This window comes from Cololabis saira, chromosome 9, assembly GCF_033807715.1.
Source record: "Cololabis saira isolate AMF1-May2022 chromosome 9, fColSai1.1, whole genome shotgun sequence".
In the NCBI taxonomy this organism is placed as follows: Eukaryota; Metazoa; Chordata; class Actinopteri; order Beloniformes; family Belonidae; genus Cololabis; species Cololabis saira.
The window spans coordinates 11,211,142-11,227,228 of NC_084595.1; the positions used below are offsets into that span (position 1 = coordinate 11,211,142).

The 16,087-nt window shown below is 40.9% G+C and overlaps 1 protein-coding gene across 3 annotated transcripts in view; it reads left to right on the top strand.

Moving 5' to 3' along the window:
- LOC133451429 (sarcoplasmic/endoplasmic reticulum calcium ATPase 2-like) overlaps positions 1-16,087 on the top strand; it is a 29,747-nt gene that overhangs the window by 12,867 nt on the left and 793 nt on the right. For 2 of the 3 annotated variants that reach the window (XM_061730466.1, XM_061730467.1), the window contains 15 exons: positions 832-912; positions 2,005-2,090; positions 3,140-3,604; positions 5,075-5,163; positions 5,283-5,385; positions 6,131-6,262; positions 6,360-6,479; positions 6,578-6,796; positions 7,507-7,842; positions 8,944-9,164; positions 10,010-10,212; positions 10,841-10,926; positions 11,010-11,143; positions 11,249-11,366; positions 14,049-15,710. In XM_061730466.1, coding sequence (XP_061586450.1) covers positions 832-912; positions 2,005-2,090; positions 3,140-3,604; positions 5,075-5,163; positions 5,283-5,385; positions 6,131-6,262; positions 6,360-6,479; positions 6,578-6,796; positions 7,507-7,842; positions 8,944-9,164; positions 10,010-10,212; positions 10,841-10,926; positions 11,010-11,143; positions 11,249-11,366; positions 14,049-14,318 — 2,663 coding nt within the window. In that variant the 3' untranslated portion in view covers positions 14,319-15,710. Of the gene's footprint in view, positions 1-831; positions 913-2,004; positions 2,091-3,139; positions 3,605-5,074; positions 5,164-5,282; positions 5,386-6,130; positions 6,263-6,359; positions 6,480-6,577; positions 6,797-7,506; positions 7,843-8,943; positions 9,165-10,009; positions 10,213-10,840; positions 10,927-11,009; positions 11,144-11,248; positions 11,367-14,048; positions 15,711-16,087 lie in introns of those variants that run through there. The other variant, XM_061730468.1, reaches the window with a different exon arrangement.

Genomic DNA, 16,087 nt, shown 5'->3' on the forward strand with positions numbered 1-16,087 from the left:
ACAATAAATATATAGAGAGGTGCCATCAATTGTTGGTTTCTCTGACTTGAACAGATGACTTTGTATTGCTACTTTAGCTTTGTTCCGAGCCTTGGACTCCCCCAACTTTGAAATGGGGAGCATTTCTCTCAGGAAAGTGAGAGAATCTCAAGGGCAGCGCCAAAGCCTCCTGTGTCCTGTAGTTGTCACAGATATGCACCGTCTCCATACATCACCAGCTTACTGTCAGAACCTGATTGAGTGAATGCATTAAATATGGTATGGTGGTCAGAATGAGCACGAACAATAATTAACAATGCACCGTCAGCGCAATCTGGACAAGGAGGTTTTATGTGCAGTTATTGATGGTGTTGCTATTGATCAAATTATTTTATAGTAGATCACTCCACCGTACCAATCAAAATGATGAATGGTTTTTAAATTTTTCCATCAATGTACCAAAACAATTGTCAGTGACAGAAAATATTTGGTTCACTGTACATTAAATGTTATTTTTTTGTGCGTTAAAGGTTAGGTAGCCTCAAAAACCTGAAATGTTGGGCATTAGCAATAGTTTTAGGTAACCTTTCTCAGATTGGTGGGAAAAAACCACTGCTTATTTAAGACTTTGCTGATGTCTTTCCTCTGTAGCCCCGTGTAAACACACCTGAACGCTCCAGACAAACAAACTGCCAAACTTATTAAAGCGCCTGAACTTTAAAACGAATCAAATATACTTTTGTGTGTATTTTCTTTGTGTTGTAAAAGATATTTTGAGCATTGACTCAGTTTAGAATAGTTTCCTAAAAGATGTTTTAATGTCTTCATGTGCTCGTTTTTGTTTGGTTATAGTTGGAGACAAAGTGCCTGCTGATATCCGCATCTGTTCAATAAAATCAACCACTCTGAGGGTCGATCAGTCCATTCTGACAGGTGAGTTATGCCTGCGCGTCGCAGACAACAACTTATTTGCTCTGAAATTATTTGTTTAAGTCATAATTCATTCTGACCAGGTGAGTATTTTTTAAATTTTGTTAGCAAGAGTGAATGTGTGCAGCAAAAATTTAAGATTTGTATATTTTCTATACTGAATAACTGGTAATATTTATCTACACTAGATAGGCCAATAGACTTGCATACGGTCATTCAGAAGTGAAACCTGGGTTTAAATTGATCTTAGGTTCCTTTAGTTTGTCATTAGTGATAGCCGTTCCCCTGCAAAAAAATGTGAGTAGAAAACAAAATTAAGCTTTTCCTAGCTTATTACTTAACCCCAGACTTTGTTAACTGACACTTTTTTTTTTTATTGAGATCAATAGCCAAAGTAACAATGTAACAAAAATACATCTTTATAACTATTTAGAAAAGAAAAATAGAAATATCACTACATTCAGTGACCGTAGTGTACCAAGTATCACTAAAAGAAAATTACAAGTCACAAAGATTTTTTCCCTTTTTTCTTAACCCCTCCAACATAGAAACATAAAAAGAAAAGAAAAATAAATTGATATAAAATTATAGCAGGATAAGTATTAATTACACAAAAAAAAGAATAGAAAATAAATAAATAAAAAGAAAACAGCTCACTAAACTATTACTCTAAACACCATAATGCAAATACACACCCACACATAAATAAAATTGCAAAAAGGAAAGAAAAAGTATATGAAAACACCTGAATGAATGCCAAGCACTAACAGGCACCTCTAAGTGGGTAACGCTTTTAAGTTTGAAACGAGATATGAAATATTGCCATCTTTGATAGAACCTTTCAGTACTTCCACGAATAGAGTTTGATATGATTTTTTTCAAGTTTCAGAAAAGACATCATATCCTTAAGCCACATAGAAATTGAGGGACTTCCAGCAGATTTCCAATGTAACAATAATGTACGCCGTTAACTGACACCTTTTATATAAATTGAAGACAATGACATCTCAGCTCAGTAGGGATAATGGGATGTCCTGTCCTGAAGCCAGATGCCCCGAAACAGATTTCACCTGATGCCCCGTGTTGTGTTCGTAGGTGAATCTGTCTCAGTCATCAAACACACTGACCCGGTGCCAGACCCTCGGGCAGTCAACCAAGACAAGAAGAACATGCTCTTCTCTGTAAGTTAAATCCCACACACATCACATATCCTTCTGTTTCATTTAGTATCTACCGTATTTTCGGGACCATTCGGCGCGCCGTGTGGAAAGGCGCACCCTCAGTTTTTTGTGTCATTTCTGTATTTAAAACACACACACGGCGCACCGACCGAAAAGGCGCCGTCTACACACACGGAGCGCCGCCTTACAACACACACACACACACACGTGTGCGCACAACACACACAGATTGAGCGAAAAAAAAATTTAAAATAAAGCGGGAGCAAAACTTAGTTTGATTGTACTTTATTTAAATTATTACATTAATCAAACCCATCGAAATCTTCATCCTCCGTTTCTGCATTCATCCGAGCCTGATCGCGCTGAGACCGGGAGAACTGATCAGCTGCGACGGTCAGAGCCCGCAGCTCTCTGGCCTCGCGTTGCAGCAGAGTCATTTTCCTGCCGTGCGCCCCCTCGGAAATTATGCCGGCTTTTGCAAAAGCCCCAACAACAGTCCAACCCAGCAGACACGTCAGCCCACGCATCTACAATCCTTCAACAGTAAACGACGGAGCCCGCCGACCGAGCGAGCGGCAGCCGACGTGTCGGCTGTGTCGGCACGTGTCGGCTGCTGCTCGGTCGGCGGTTAACTCCGTCCTTCGGGCCCGCCTCTGCGGCGCAGCTCCCCCGGGAGCAGCGTCTTCTTCTCGGTAGCGAGTACGAGTCTGCCCGCCCGCCCAAGGAGCCGCCGCCGGGCAATTCACGCGCCCCCCTTCCCCCTTTAACATCTCATGGTGGCCTCAATTGCGTCCGCCTTATGGATCCGCGTTAAGTCGACGCAGCCCTACGCCGTAGGCTCTGCGTCGGTGTAACACAGAACCATAAATCAGCCTTTAAATAACACAATAGGCGCATTGCGTCATTGGGCGCGCGGCACATTTAAAAAAAAAAAAAAAAAAAGACGTTTATATGTGCCTAATGGTCGCAAAAATACGGTAATAATTTCTTGTAAACAGTGTAAATTATGCTATCAGATAAGCCAACGTGTGCATGCGTTTCCGTTTCAGGGTACCAACATTGCAGCTGGCAAGGCTGTTGGAGTGGTTGTGGCTTCTGGTGTTAACACAGAGATCGGTAAGATCCGTGACGAGATGGCAGCCACAGAGCAGGAGAAGACTCCCCTGCAGCAAAAGCTGGATGAATTTGGTGAACAGCTGTCCAAGGTCATTTCCATTATCTGCATTGCCGTGTGGATCATCAATATCGGACACTTCAACGACCCCGTCCATGGAGGTTCCTGGATCCGCGGGGCTGTCTACTACTTCAAGATTGCAGTGGCGCTAGCTGTAGCCGCTATCCCTGAAGGTCTTCCTGCTGTGATCACCACGTGCCTGGCCCTGGGTACTCGCCGTATGGCCAAGAAGAACGCGATTGTCCGCAGCCTGCCCTCTGTGGAGACCCTGGGCTGCACCTCTGTCATCTGCTCTGACAAAACCGGCACCCTGACCACCAACCAGATGTCCGTCTGCAGAGTGAGTCTCACACACACGTACACGTGTACATATACACACGATGCATGGTGATTGTCCTTGCTCCAGACAGATCGTCGGTTCTGTTTAATGTTTTAGTAACTTGTAAACGCTATACTGTAACTATGTGAGTCACTTTCAGTACCTTATCAGCAAAAACATTCTAATACTCCTGGAGAACATTGCGAAATGAGTTTTCCTCATGATTTTGCATGCTGCTTATTTAACAAGATGATAGCTTGCTGCTGCTCGTCTAATCTAAATTGAGCTGTTGGATGACTTGCAGTGCTGTTGCATAACTGACCTTGCGTCACCAAGCTGCAAAGCAGCCAGCCTGTAGTTCCCTTTTATCTCCATGTCTGTGAGTGGCATCCCAGTGCTACTTGGCACAGCCTAAAAAGGAAATGTGAACGTTTATCAAAGTTTAGTCCCGATTTACAGTTTTCTTTTTTTAATCACGCTGTTGTTTAGGTGTACCTGGTTGAGCTGACCAGCTGCACTGGATAAGATTTATTACCATATTACTAATTATCATGATCTATAGTGGCACACAGAAGGACATATATTAAAGTTCTGAAAAGTAAAAGCATCAGCAATCCAAACAAGCAAGGAAAAGTCTATACAGAGGTGTGCTAATGTATTATAAATTCCTGGCTTGTCATTAAAAAAACCTTCTGATTTCATTTAGAAATTTGATGCATTCTTACTTTAACCATACATTTACTGTAGATGCTTATGATGAAAATGTTTGCAGTATACGCTGATTTCTAGATGTAGAGGAACACATGTTTAGTTTTTAGGGATAGTTGTGTTACCTTTTCCCTTTTGTTTCATGAAGTCTTTACATTCGTATAGTGTGTATATATATATATATATATATATATATATATATATATATATATATATATATATATATATATATATCTCTTGCTAAATCCAATTAAATCGGTAATGAAATGTACATTAGCTTTAGGGAGAAGTAAAGAGCCTTAAAGAGAAGTAATGTTTGGTAAGGATTATTGCAGGGCCTAACTAATTATCATCATCCATTCTCTGAATGCATCCAGAACTAGTCTTGTGTGTATACAGTGTGTGTGCAACAATTAAAGCTTCCTTGGGTAGCAGCTCTGGCATCGTGACTTCTTTCTTTTGGGCACAGGTTTTTACTCAGGCTCCCTGGCAGTGTCCTCTGTTTACTTATGGAAAGAAACCAAACACCCCTTTCGCACATTAGGCAGAGGGCCACCAAGCCAGGCTGTCTCAAAGAGACACTTTGTGACACTGCGGACTAACCTGCCGTCTTTTTAAAAGAGCTTTCGCTCTTCAGGTTCACTTGGGCTTTCTATGGTTTGTGCTGCCACCTGCTGTGTCAGTGAAGAAACTGGCAGTCAAATCAAGGTGCTACCGTGATGAATTGGTGTCCCCTTTAAAAGATCATATTTATTTATGCCCCATTTGCTGTTTGATTTCCAGATGTTCATTGTCAACAAGGCGGAAGGGAACAGCTGCTCTCTGTCAGAGTTCAACATTACAGGTTCTACCTACGCACCTGAGGGAGACGTGTGAGTATTTCCACATCTTCACCAGGATTAACAAACCTAGATGAAAATCTGCAGAGGCGTGCAGGAGAGTGGTCCTTCTGTTATTATAAGTTTACACACTCCATCTGTACTTTCCACAGGTACCATGATGCCAAACAAGTGAGGAGCTCCCAGTATGACGGTCTAGTTGAGCTGGCTACCATCTGTGCTCTGTGTAACGACTCCTCGCTGGACTTCAATGAGGTCTACACCCTGCTTTTCTCCTTGCCCTATTAACATTGCATAGTGTAAATGTAAATTGTCTCGCCGTGCTTGTTGGGTTGCGGCAGGAAGGGCTTCCGCTGTAAAACTGGGCCAAATCAATGTGCGGACTATGATCTGCTGTAGCAACCTGGGAGAACATTGGTGCACCCATATGTTAGGATGTACTTATCTACACATAAACAAATATCCACAGATAATTGTACTCACTCAGCTGCAGATATACGGGTCAGTGGAGGAGGCAAACTTAAACTACGCGTTGCACTCTTGGACAATAAAACAAATGCATAATTTGTTAGTTGATACACTATGTTTGTGTCAGCACATGAGCTCATTCTTGACTTAAATTGAATGAGGGTTTGTTTTTGTTTTTTTGTTTTTAAGAAAAGAGAGTAATACTAGTGAAATCATCATAAATGGTTATTTCTTCATTCGTCACAACTTAATGTCATGACGTGTAACATTTCCTCCAATTTGCTGAAACCCTTACTGATTTTTTTTATTTATTTTTTGCTGCCGCTACCAGCAAATTGCTATTGTTAGAAATATTTTTTTATATATTTTTTTTGTTTTGTTTCATTTTGTCTTTTTTTTTTATGTTTTCATTTTGCTTTCCCAAGCATTTTTGTTTGCATCTCATCCAGAAAAGTGTTACCTGAATAAAGTTGCAGATTATTATTTATTGAAAGGAAAAGGAAATGAACAGGAATGGTTTTTGATATCTCAGGTGAAGGGCGTGTACGAGAAGGTCGGTGAGGCCACCGAGACGGCGCTGACTTGTCTGGTGGAGAAGATGAACGTCTTTGACACTGACGTTCACAACCTGTCCAAGATTGACAGAGCCAACGCTTGCAATTCAGTGAGTGACAGCTTCCTCCTCACTTGCACGCACTGCACATTCCCATCCATCCCACTTTGCAGGTTTTTTCTCACTGACCACACTTTCGTCGTGTCAGGTGATCAAACAGCTGATGAAGAAAGAGTGTACGCTGGAGTTTTCCAGAGACAGAAAGTCCATGTCTGTCTACTGCACCCCAAACAAGTCTCGCTCTTCCATCGGGAAGATGTTTGTTAAGGTATACGGAAACAAATATGGGCTGCGTGCTTTGCATTTGTGCATTTGGTGCCATATCAGGCATGTTTTAATTGTTTTTATTGCTGTTTAATTTCCCAGGGTGCTCCAGAGGGCGTCATTGACAGATGCAGCCATGTAAGAGTTGGCAACAACAAAGTGCCTCTCACTGGAGCCATTAAGGAGAAGATTTTGTCTGTCATTCGTGAATATGGGACAGGTCGTGACACCCTCAGGTGCTTGGCTCTGGCCACAAGAGACAACCCACCAAGATTTGACGACATGGTTCTGTCGGACACTAATAAATTCGTAGAATACGAGGTGAATAGCTGGATAGCTGATCACAATTGGCTGTTTTTTTTTAGGTTCTGCTAGGGATGGGCGATAAATCGAGATTTTAATATATATCGATATATTTTCAAACGTGATATGGTACGAGACAATATCGTTTATATCGATTTTTTTTTTTAATTTAAATTTTTTTTAATGATTTTGATATAGCTTATCTTGTGACAAATTGACTTGAATGTTTTATTTGAGATTTGCACAAATGTTTTGTTATTTGCAACTGTCAACCTCAGTGGAAAGACTGCCTGTTAATGTCTATATTGTATTAATTGCACAGTGTATTTGAATTTAATTGTTATGCAGGAAAGGGATATTTGTTTTATTTTATTCAAGAAGCATTTTTATTCTATATATGCAGGCAGTTTATTTTTATTTCACTTGTTTTATACATTTTGATATTGTGCAGACCTCTGTTAACAAAGGTACCTGTGTGACATTTGGCACGAGGCTTTGTATTAAAACAGTTTTTTTAAGGGTTTGCCTCAGAAAAAAATGAAGCTAACAGAGATGCTATGCTATAATGCTTTGGGGGAAACCCCAGTTATGGCACAGAAAAAATATCGATATATATCGAGTATCGCCATTCAGCTAGAAAATATCGAGATATGACTTTTGGTCCATATCGCCCAGCCCTAGGTTCTGCTTTCACCGAAATTCGTCTACGTCTTTGTCTCTTTGTTCAGACTGACCTCACCTTCGTCGGCTGCGTTGGCATGCTGGACCCTCCCCGACAGGAGGTGGCCGCCTCCATCAAGCTGTGCCGCCAGGCTGGCATTCGCGTCATCATGATCACCGGGGACAACAAGGGGACAGCTGTGGCCATCTGTCGCCGCATTGGCATCCTGGGCGAGGACGATGACGTCGAGCATAAGGCCTTCACTGGACGCGAGTTTGATGAACTGTCACCCTACGCCCAGAAGGAGGCTGTGACTCATGCACGGTGCTTCGCCCGCGTCGAGCCCTCTCACAAGTCCAAGATCGTCGAGTTCCTGCAAGGATTTGATGAAATTACTGCCATGGTATGAAAAGTCTCGTCCAGTTCCTTACATCAGCTATTTTATTTATATCTTAAACCCAGATCATGGTAACATTAAGGTGGCAGTAGGGCTGGGTATTGATTCAAATGTCAAGAATCGATTCGATTCCGATTCTTAAGACTCAGAATCGATTATCATGATTCGAAAATAACTAGTGAAATAACTAAGAAATAAATAACTCAAACAGGCCTTTCAATATTCATTTAAAGTGCAAAAAAGAAAGAAATTGCAACAGTTCATGCAGTAAACAAATCATTTTAGCTTATCTAATTTATTCTGTCACCACACATACAGGTACATATTGCCATGAAGCACCTGGCATTTTTCAGAAGTGTCATGACAAACTGTGTCCGACTACTGGGATTAAAGTTCACCTGGCGAAAATGATGAAAAAAAATAAATAAATAAATTTAAAAAAATCGATCTTTAGACATAAGAATCGATTTTTAGGAATTAATATGAGAATCGATTTAGAATCGGAAAATCGATTTTTTTTCAACACAGGCCTAGGTGGCACACATTTTTTTTTTTTGGAACTTAATTTTTATTTAGTTTTCAACAACAATACACCACATACATTTTCTACTTTCTTTTTCCTTTTTTCAGCTGCATACAACATCTGTACACATTATACTTAAGTATTAAGCAAATAAAACAAGAGAAAAACAACAACATAATTATTCACTCCAAAATATACATATATAATAACAAACCCATAAATAAAAAAAAAAAAAAAGAAAAAATAGTAAAGTCAATATTAATAATTCTCCACTCCAAGGCACAACGGCGTGTATAGAAAAGCAGGCACCTATTTACTCTAGGAAAAATTGGCATGTGTATAAAATCTGTGTACAGAGGGAATACAGTAAGAATTAGGCAGGTGGGCCAAGCAACATTGGGTAATATACTCACTGTATTAATAAAGCCATTACAGGGCTCCACCGCTTGATGAAGGTGGATTGGTGGCACACATTTTGATAATCATCTAGGTATCCTGCCTTTGCAGACCTTGTACACATTTGCTAGTGTTATTAAAAAAAGATATGGCGTATTCTTTAAAAGATAAAACCTGTTTATGTACAGACAGGAGATGGAGTGAACGATGCTCCTGCTCTGAAGAAGGCAGAGATCGGCATCGCTATGGGCTCTGGCACTGCCGTGGCCAAGTCAGCCTCGGAGATGGTCCTCGCTGATGACAACTTCTCCTCCATAGTGGCCGCCGTGGAAGAGGGCAGAGCTATTTACAATAACATGAAGCAGTTCATCAGATACCTTATCTCCTCCAATGTGGGTGAGGTTGTCTGGTGAGTATCCTCTAAAAACCAATGACAGCTCCTCATTTCTCAGTGTCTGTCGGTGAAGTCTGATTTTTCACAGTGATTGTGTCAGACTGCAGCATATTCTTTGTATTAGATAAAACGGGTAACTCAAGCTAGGGCTGGGCGATATATCGAGATTTTAATATATATCGATATATTTTTTTTCAAACGCGATATGGTACGAGACAATATCGTTTATATCGATATAGCTTTTTTTTTTAATGATTTTGATATAGCTTATTTGTGACAAATTGACTTGAATGTTTTATTTGAGATTTGCACAAATGTTTTGTTATTTGCACAACTGTCAACCTCAGTGGAAAAGTCTGCCTGTTACTGTCTACAATCTACATTGTATTAATTGCACAGTGTATTTTAATTTAATTGTTCTGCAGGAAAGGGATATTTGTTTTATTTTATTTAAGAAGCATTTTTATTCTATATATAGGCAGTTTATTTTTATTTCATTTGTTTTATACATTTTGATATTGTGCAGACCTCTGTTAATAAAGGTACCTGTGTGACATTTGGCACGAGGCATTGTATTAAAACTGACTGTTTTTTTAAGGGTTTGCCTCAGAAAAACATGAAGCTAACAGAGATGCTATGCTATAATGCTTTGGGGGAAACCCCAATTTTGTCACAGAAAAAATATCGATATATATAGAGTATCGCCATTCAGCTAGAAAATATCGAGATATAACTTTTGGTCCATATCGCCCAGCCCTAACTCAAGCTAAATGTGAAGTCATAAAAACATGTATTCATTTTAAAGTTCAAAGGGGCTCCAGTGTGCCATTAAGTTCCTAATTGGCGTTATCCCCTGACAGCATCTTCCTCACCGCGGCTCTGGGCTTCCCTGAGGCTCTGATCCCGGTTCAGCTGCTCTGGGTCAATCTGGTAACAGACGGCCTCCCTGCCACCGCCCTCGGCTTCAACCCACCAGATCTGGATATCATGGAGAAGCCTCCTCGCAACGCCAAGGAGCCTCTGATCTCTGGATGGCTCTTTTTCAGATACCTGGCCATAGGAGGTTAGCTCATCATTTCATTTTCATTTCATTTTCATTTCGTGAGCCCTGTTAGGGACGACTGTTGCAAATTAGCATTCGCTATAAACACTATGATTCAGGCATCAGATAGCCATTTATGTCTGTCTATGTTTTCTGTATCTGTCCCTTCCAAATAAACAATTTCAATTTTATTTATTCCGTATCATGGAAATGGTAGTTCACATACATGTTCCATTCCATGATCGAAAAGGGGCTAGAAGAAGAAAGCCTTATATTACAAGCCCCTTTCTCAAAAAAAATAAAACAATACATATGAAGATGGTCCGTCCGTCTGTTCAACAGTCACTGGTTATATAATACCAAAAAAAAAAAAATGAAAAAAAAAAAACAAAACAAAAAATAAGAAAACATACACAATAACTCACCAACAACACCAAAAACAAAAAAGCAACAAAAGATATTTTACCCATTAAATTCATATTGTCTGATTATGTTGTCTTTATACAATTTCTTGAACTGGTGAATATTTTTACAATCCTTTAAATCAATTGTTAAGGAGTCCCATAATCAAAGACTGGAAAAAAGCTTTTCCCTCTTTCTCTCACAGAGTTACTATATTTGAACAATGTTTCGGTCTCTATGCTTGCAGGTTATGTGGGGGCTGCCACCGTGGGAGCCGCTGCCTGGTGGTTCACCGTCTCTGAGGACGGACCACAGATCACCTTGTACCAGCTGGTACGTCTGCCTGCCTCAGAACGCATGCTCCAGCTTCTCGCAGTTATTTTCATCCCCTCATTCCTCCGTCTTTCTCCTCGCAGAGCCATTTCCTCCAGTGTGCCCCGGACAACCCAGATTTCGATGGCTTGGACTGCCACGTGTTTGAGTCGCCCTACCCGATGACCATGGCCCTTTCCGTGCTCGTCACAATTGAGATGTGCAACGCGCTGAACAGGTCAATAACCTTCTATGTTTTTAAAGAAGTGATTCTAGTGAAAAGGATCATTAAAACATAACCTGTGAAACGTGGTCAGCATTTGGACTCTGTCCTCTGTTGCAGTCTGTCAGAGAACCAGTCCCTGCTGCGGATGCCTCCCTGGGAGAACATCTGGCTGCTCGGAGCCATCTGCCTCTCCATGTCTCTGCACTTCCTTATCCTCTATGTGGAACCTCTACCTGTGAGTTTTGTAAAGCCAGTTTATCCAGTCAGTGTGTTTACACAACGTTAGATGTTTGTAACATTTTAAAACTACGTTTTCAGTCAGAGTGATGCAAAAAATTATTTTGAGGACATTATAAAGCACAATATCAATGAAGTGGTCTATTTCCATTCATGCACCGGGTTTTAAGGCGCATGATAAAACAAATATACATATATACAAATCCACAAATAAAAAGTGGAGGAGGTTAGCATCGTTTGAAGTCCTGTTCTCTGATTGGTTCATCGTTGCCAGCGATAGCGGACACCTTAGTGTGAGGTGAATTGATGACTGTAACTCCTCATCACCTCTTAAGCCGGTCATAACACTGTGCGATTGTCGGCTCGATTTTCCAGTCGTGCGAAAATGTTTTGGATCGGGTCGGATTTTCGACCCAATCGTTGGTCGTGCCTCGTGCAGTATACGTGGGGTAACGACGAGAGATTAACACCTCACGACGAGCTCCCGATCACAAATCGTGTGCTCGCAAAAAAAATCAAATGTGTTTGAAATCCTGGTCGGGCTACGACCCGATTGGCCTCATCCTTTCGCAGAGAGCATGCGCAATCTCTGATGTAATGTCAAAAACTATTATTTGTAGTTTAAAGTGTTGCAAATTCACATTACAAATCATGTTTTAATAGCAGAAAAAAAAGACAGAATTTCCCACGTCTGCCCATCCTTGTCCAATCACGGCGTTGTCTAATCTTTTTTCATTTATCGCCACACAGAATGGCACAAATTACTAAAGCCTGATTTATGGTTCCGCGCTACACCAACGCAGAGCCTACGGCGTAGGGGTGGGCACAGCCCTGCCCCAAAACCGGCCTCGCAGTTCCAGTACACAGAAGTCCGGCGTGAGGATTATGATCGTATAGTGTGAGCAGACGGGTCGCATCCGAGCATCGGGTAGTACAGTATGAGACCATAAATCGTGGGCTGTGAACTTTTGAACTCAGCTATCTAGTCGTGCAGTGTGAGATGGGGCTGAATCAAACGATTTAAAATATCGCACAGTGTATGCCCAGCAGGCTGAGGTCAATGCTTGGCCTCTAAGAGGGGCTGTGCGCCATCTTGTGGTCACATGCTTTTATTACTAATACGGAGGGGGCGCCTGAATAAACTGAATAAATAAACTGAATAAATTCAGTTGAAATCAATTTTATTTATATAGCGTCTTTTACAATACAAGTTGTCTCTAGGGGATTTCCAGAGACCCAGAACATGAACCCCGAGCATAAAACAAAACAATAAAACAAAGGATGTTTAAAAATAAAATAAATGGGATTCACATGTGCTGTTTAGATGTACTTTGAGGTTTTTGTAATGCATTGGTCAAATCAGTGACACAAAAACACAATAATGATAGTGGAGAATTAAAGATTGATATGATATCCAGTTAGAATTTATCTGAGTTAGTTTAATTTTTTCACCTAAACAGACTTTCAGCTCTTTATGGTAAAATAATGTTTGAAATGACTGGAAATGTATACAGGAAAACAAAAACAACAACAGTTTAGTGTAGATGTAGATCTTTTACTAAAATTGTAATTGAAATATTGGCTTTTCTTGTAGGATACATACGATATGTTTTTACAATAAGTTTAAAATAACGACAGAAGTTGCAGAAATAATAAACGTAAATTTGCTTAAAGGTATTGTGACATCATTTTTAACATGCTTTTAACACTATTAAAAGTCTTGGCCAACATCCCTCAAATGTGTCTAAAAGAGTGTAACAAGAAAAACTTCACTCTAGTACTCCATTCCTGGCTTTTTATTAAAGTGTTTTTTTGCGCCGTGAAAAACGGGTCCTTTTTCCCCTTTCCTGTCAATCATTGCGCCGCTCCTCCTCCAAACCTCCTCCAACCAACCGCTACACACTTCTGCCGTCTTCACACACACACGCGCGCACACCAAACCACAAACACCGACACACAGCCCAGACAGGGCGACTACAGCCCGGGGATCAAGTCCAACCGGGACCAGAGGACCGGGACCGCAGCTCCCCGCGAGCAATACGCTCACAGCGGCGTCGGAGAGTTAGCCGGGAGCGACAGGCGAAGCATGCACGGAAAAGGAGCAGGGCGAAGCAGACAGTCCACAGCAAACAATCGTAAAAATAAAGGCATGCAAGCAGTGGCCGCGGGTCTTCTTAGCAGTTTTCCTCCGGTGATTAGAACAGAAGAGGCTCTTTTTCAGCGTACGTAGCGCGTCGCCGCGTAACCCTACGCCGTAGGGTCTGCGTCAGTGTAACGCGGAACCATAAATCAGCCTTTATGGTGCGCTGGAGAGGAGGCAGGGAGCTGGGTGGAGGGGGCGGTGATTTAGCGGGCCCTGACGTCACGGCCCGCCACCAAACCAGGTGCGCCGTTTTTGCACAGTTATGCGGAAAATCCCAGAAAGCACACAATACACTGAATGTTAAAAGTTCGTTGTTTTTTGCGTGTAATTGATGTCAAGACACCCAACAAAACACAAAAAATCAAGAAAAATGTGTTTTTCATGTCACAATACCTTTAAAAGTTCAAAAACAACCCAATACAAAGTAAATAGTTGGCTTTTAAAGTGCTGGTACGCACACTGAAGTATGCTCCCCAAAATAGAAATAAAAAAGTACTCATGAGCTCAGATGATGGATGGTGGCTTTTTCCCTCCCAGGTCATCTTCCAGATCACCCCTCTGGACACCACCCAGTGGATGATGGTGCTGAAGATCTCGCTGCCTGTCATCCTGCTGGACGAGCTGCTAAAGTTTATGGCCAGGAACTACTCTGATTTCGGTAATCAGCTGGAGAAGCCGACCAGCAAAGGCTGCTCCCTGTCTGCATGCACTGAGGGCATCTCCTGGCCGTTCGTGGCCGTCTCCCTGCCCCTGGTGCTGTGGATCTACAGCACCGACACTAACATGACCGCCATGTTGTGGCCCTGACTGACTCCAGAACACGACCCTCCCTGTGCACCAGTGTGAAGTGGACTTTTAACACACATATCCAACAATTGCATTAACCCTGAGTAACTCACTGTTAACATCAGCTCTGAACCAGGTCAGATCTGATGTATTTAATATATTTCTTTTTTTTTTGTTTGTTTTGGGGGAGGGGTTTGGTCACATTTAACAATTTTAATTAATGTTACATCTAAATGTGTTAATTTATCATCACCCTTAATTCCTCTTTGACCCCTATTGTGGACCATCAGAAAAGCCCATGGTGTTGGAGGTGTGTATTGAACTGTACAGAGAATTTACAATATTTTATGAAATTAATATTTTGTAACTTTGGGGAGGGGTTTTGGGGATGAGAATGCTCAGTGTAAAGAAGATAACATTTCTGATGACCGAAGAGTATAATACTAATTTGAGGGCAAAGACTTGAATGATTTGCCCTGGCACAAATCTCTTAGATTGTTTTTGTAATTATTATTACTATTATTATTATTATTATTTTGTACTCCATGTATCTTCTTCATTAACAGTTATTTTCTGCATTAGGCAGAGAACAGCTACCTCAATGCTGTTAATAAGACCATAAGTACTAATTAGTCTGATCAGTTTTACAGATTATCATTAGAAGTGTTGAGGTAAGCGCCAATTTGTTTTACAGTTAAGATAAAACTCTTTTTTTATCAGTAGTTTCTTTTATTATTTAAGAGGAGGGAGGACAATGGTGTGTTACCACTTTGATTCAGAGCAGTTTTTGATACATTGTTTTCTCTTCTTTTTTTCCCCTTGATTTTTCTTTTTTAAGTTTAATTTTCATAAGATTCAGTCTTAGTTTTATTCTTATATTTACATCTGAAAGCCACTTCATGTAGCAATATCAGTTCTGACCGGATGGGAGCAACATATCTTGTAAAACGCAACACGGTGCACCCCCACCACCCCGACCCCACCCTGCATCACCTTCAGCAGTCAACACAACACAGCCGCTCTTTACGCACCCCTTGTGGTCAGAAGAAGTACTGCTACAGGTTGGCTTTAAATACAGTAGTCTTTGTAATGTATGTAAAATGTGCACATACTGTACTTGAATATGTAAAAAAAAAAAAAAAAAGAAAGAACCACCGAGAAGCTGTTAGCCTTATCAACTGAGCACAACATAAACAAGACTCTGAAAGGTTGAGACAAATGTTCATTAAGAGTTTGTAAATCTGTATATAGCACAGAAACTAGAACCTATGTGTAGTTCAAAATGCTCCATACATTTACTCTAGTTTACTTATGCATGGACTTCTCCTTCTGCATGTGTACGTCTACGATGCCAGGCCAGTGAGGGCTTTGAGTGTTTTGGGGTTGGTTTTTTTTTTTTTTTTTTTGGTTTTTGTTTAAAAGCTAACTGCTGTTTTTTCTCATGCATTCCACATGTTTACCTGCAGAGTGAGTATACCTTGAACGGCATGCCAGTCACCAGCGCGCTAACATTTCATGTGGTTGCACACAACTTTACAGCCCTGCAGCAACTGCTTATTTTTTATGTAGTAGTTTTAAAAGAAAGAAATTATGGTACAGAAGATGAGTGAATTGTCCTGTTTTGAGATTCTGTTTTGAAATGCCTTCAATGCCACCAAGTGCCAGTTGTCAGTGACTAGAAATGTGAGCTTGTTCTTCTTGATTGTAGACTGGCAGTCTGACATTCAGGTGCCCACAGTTTTACAGGCCATGGTGACTTGAGTTACATTTGTCTTTTTGTTTTTATCTGC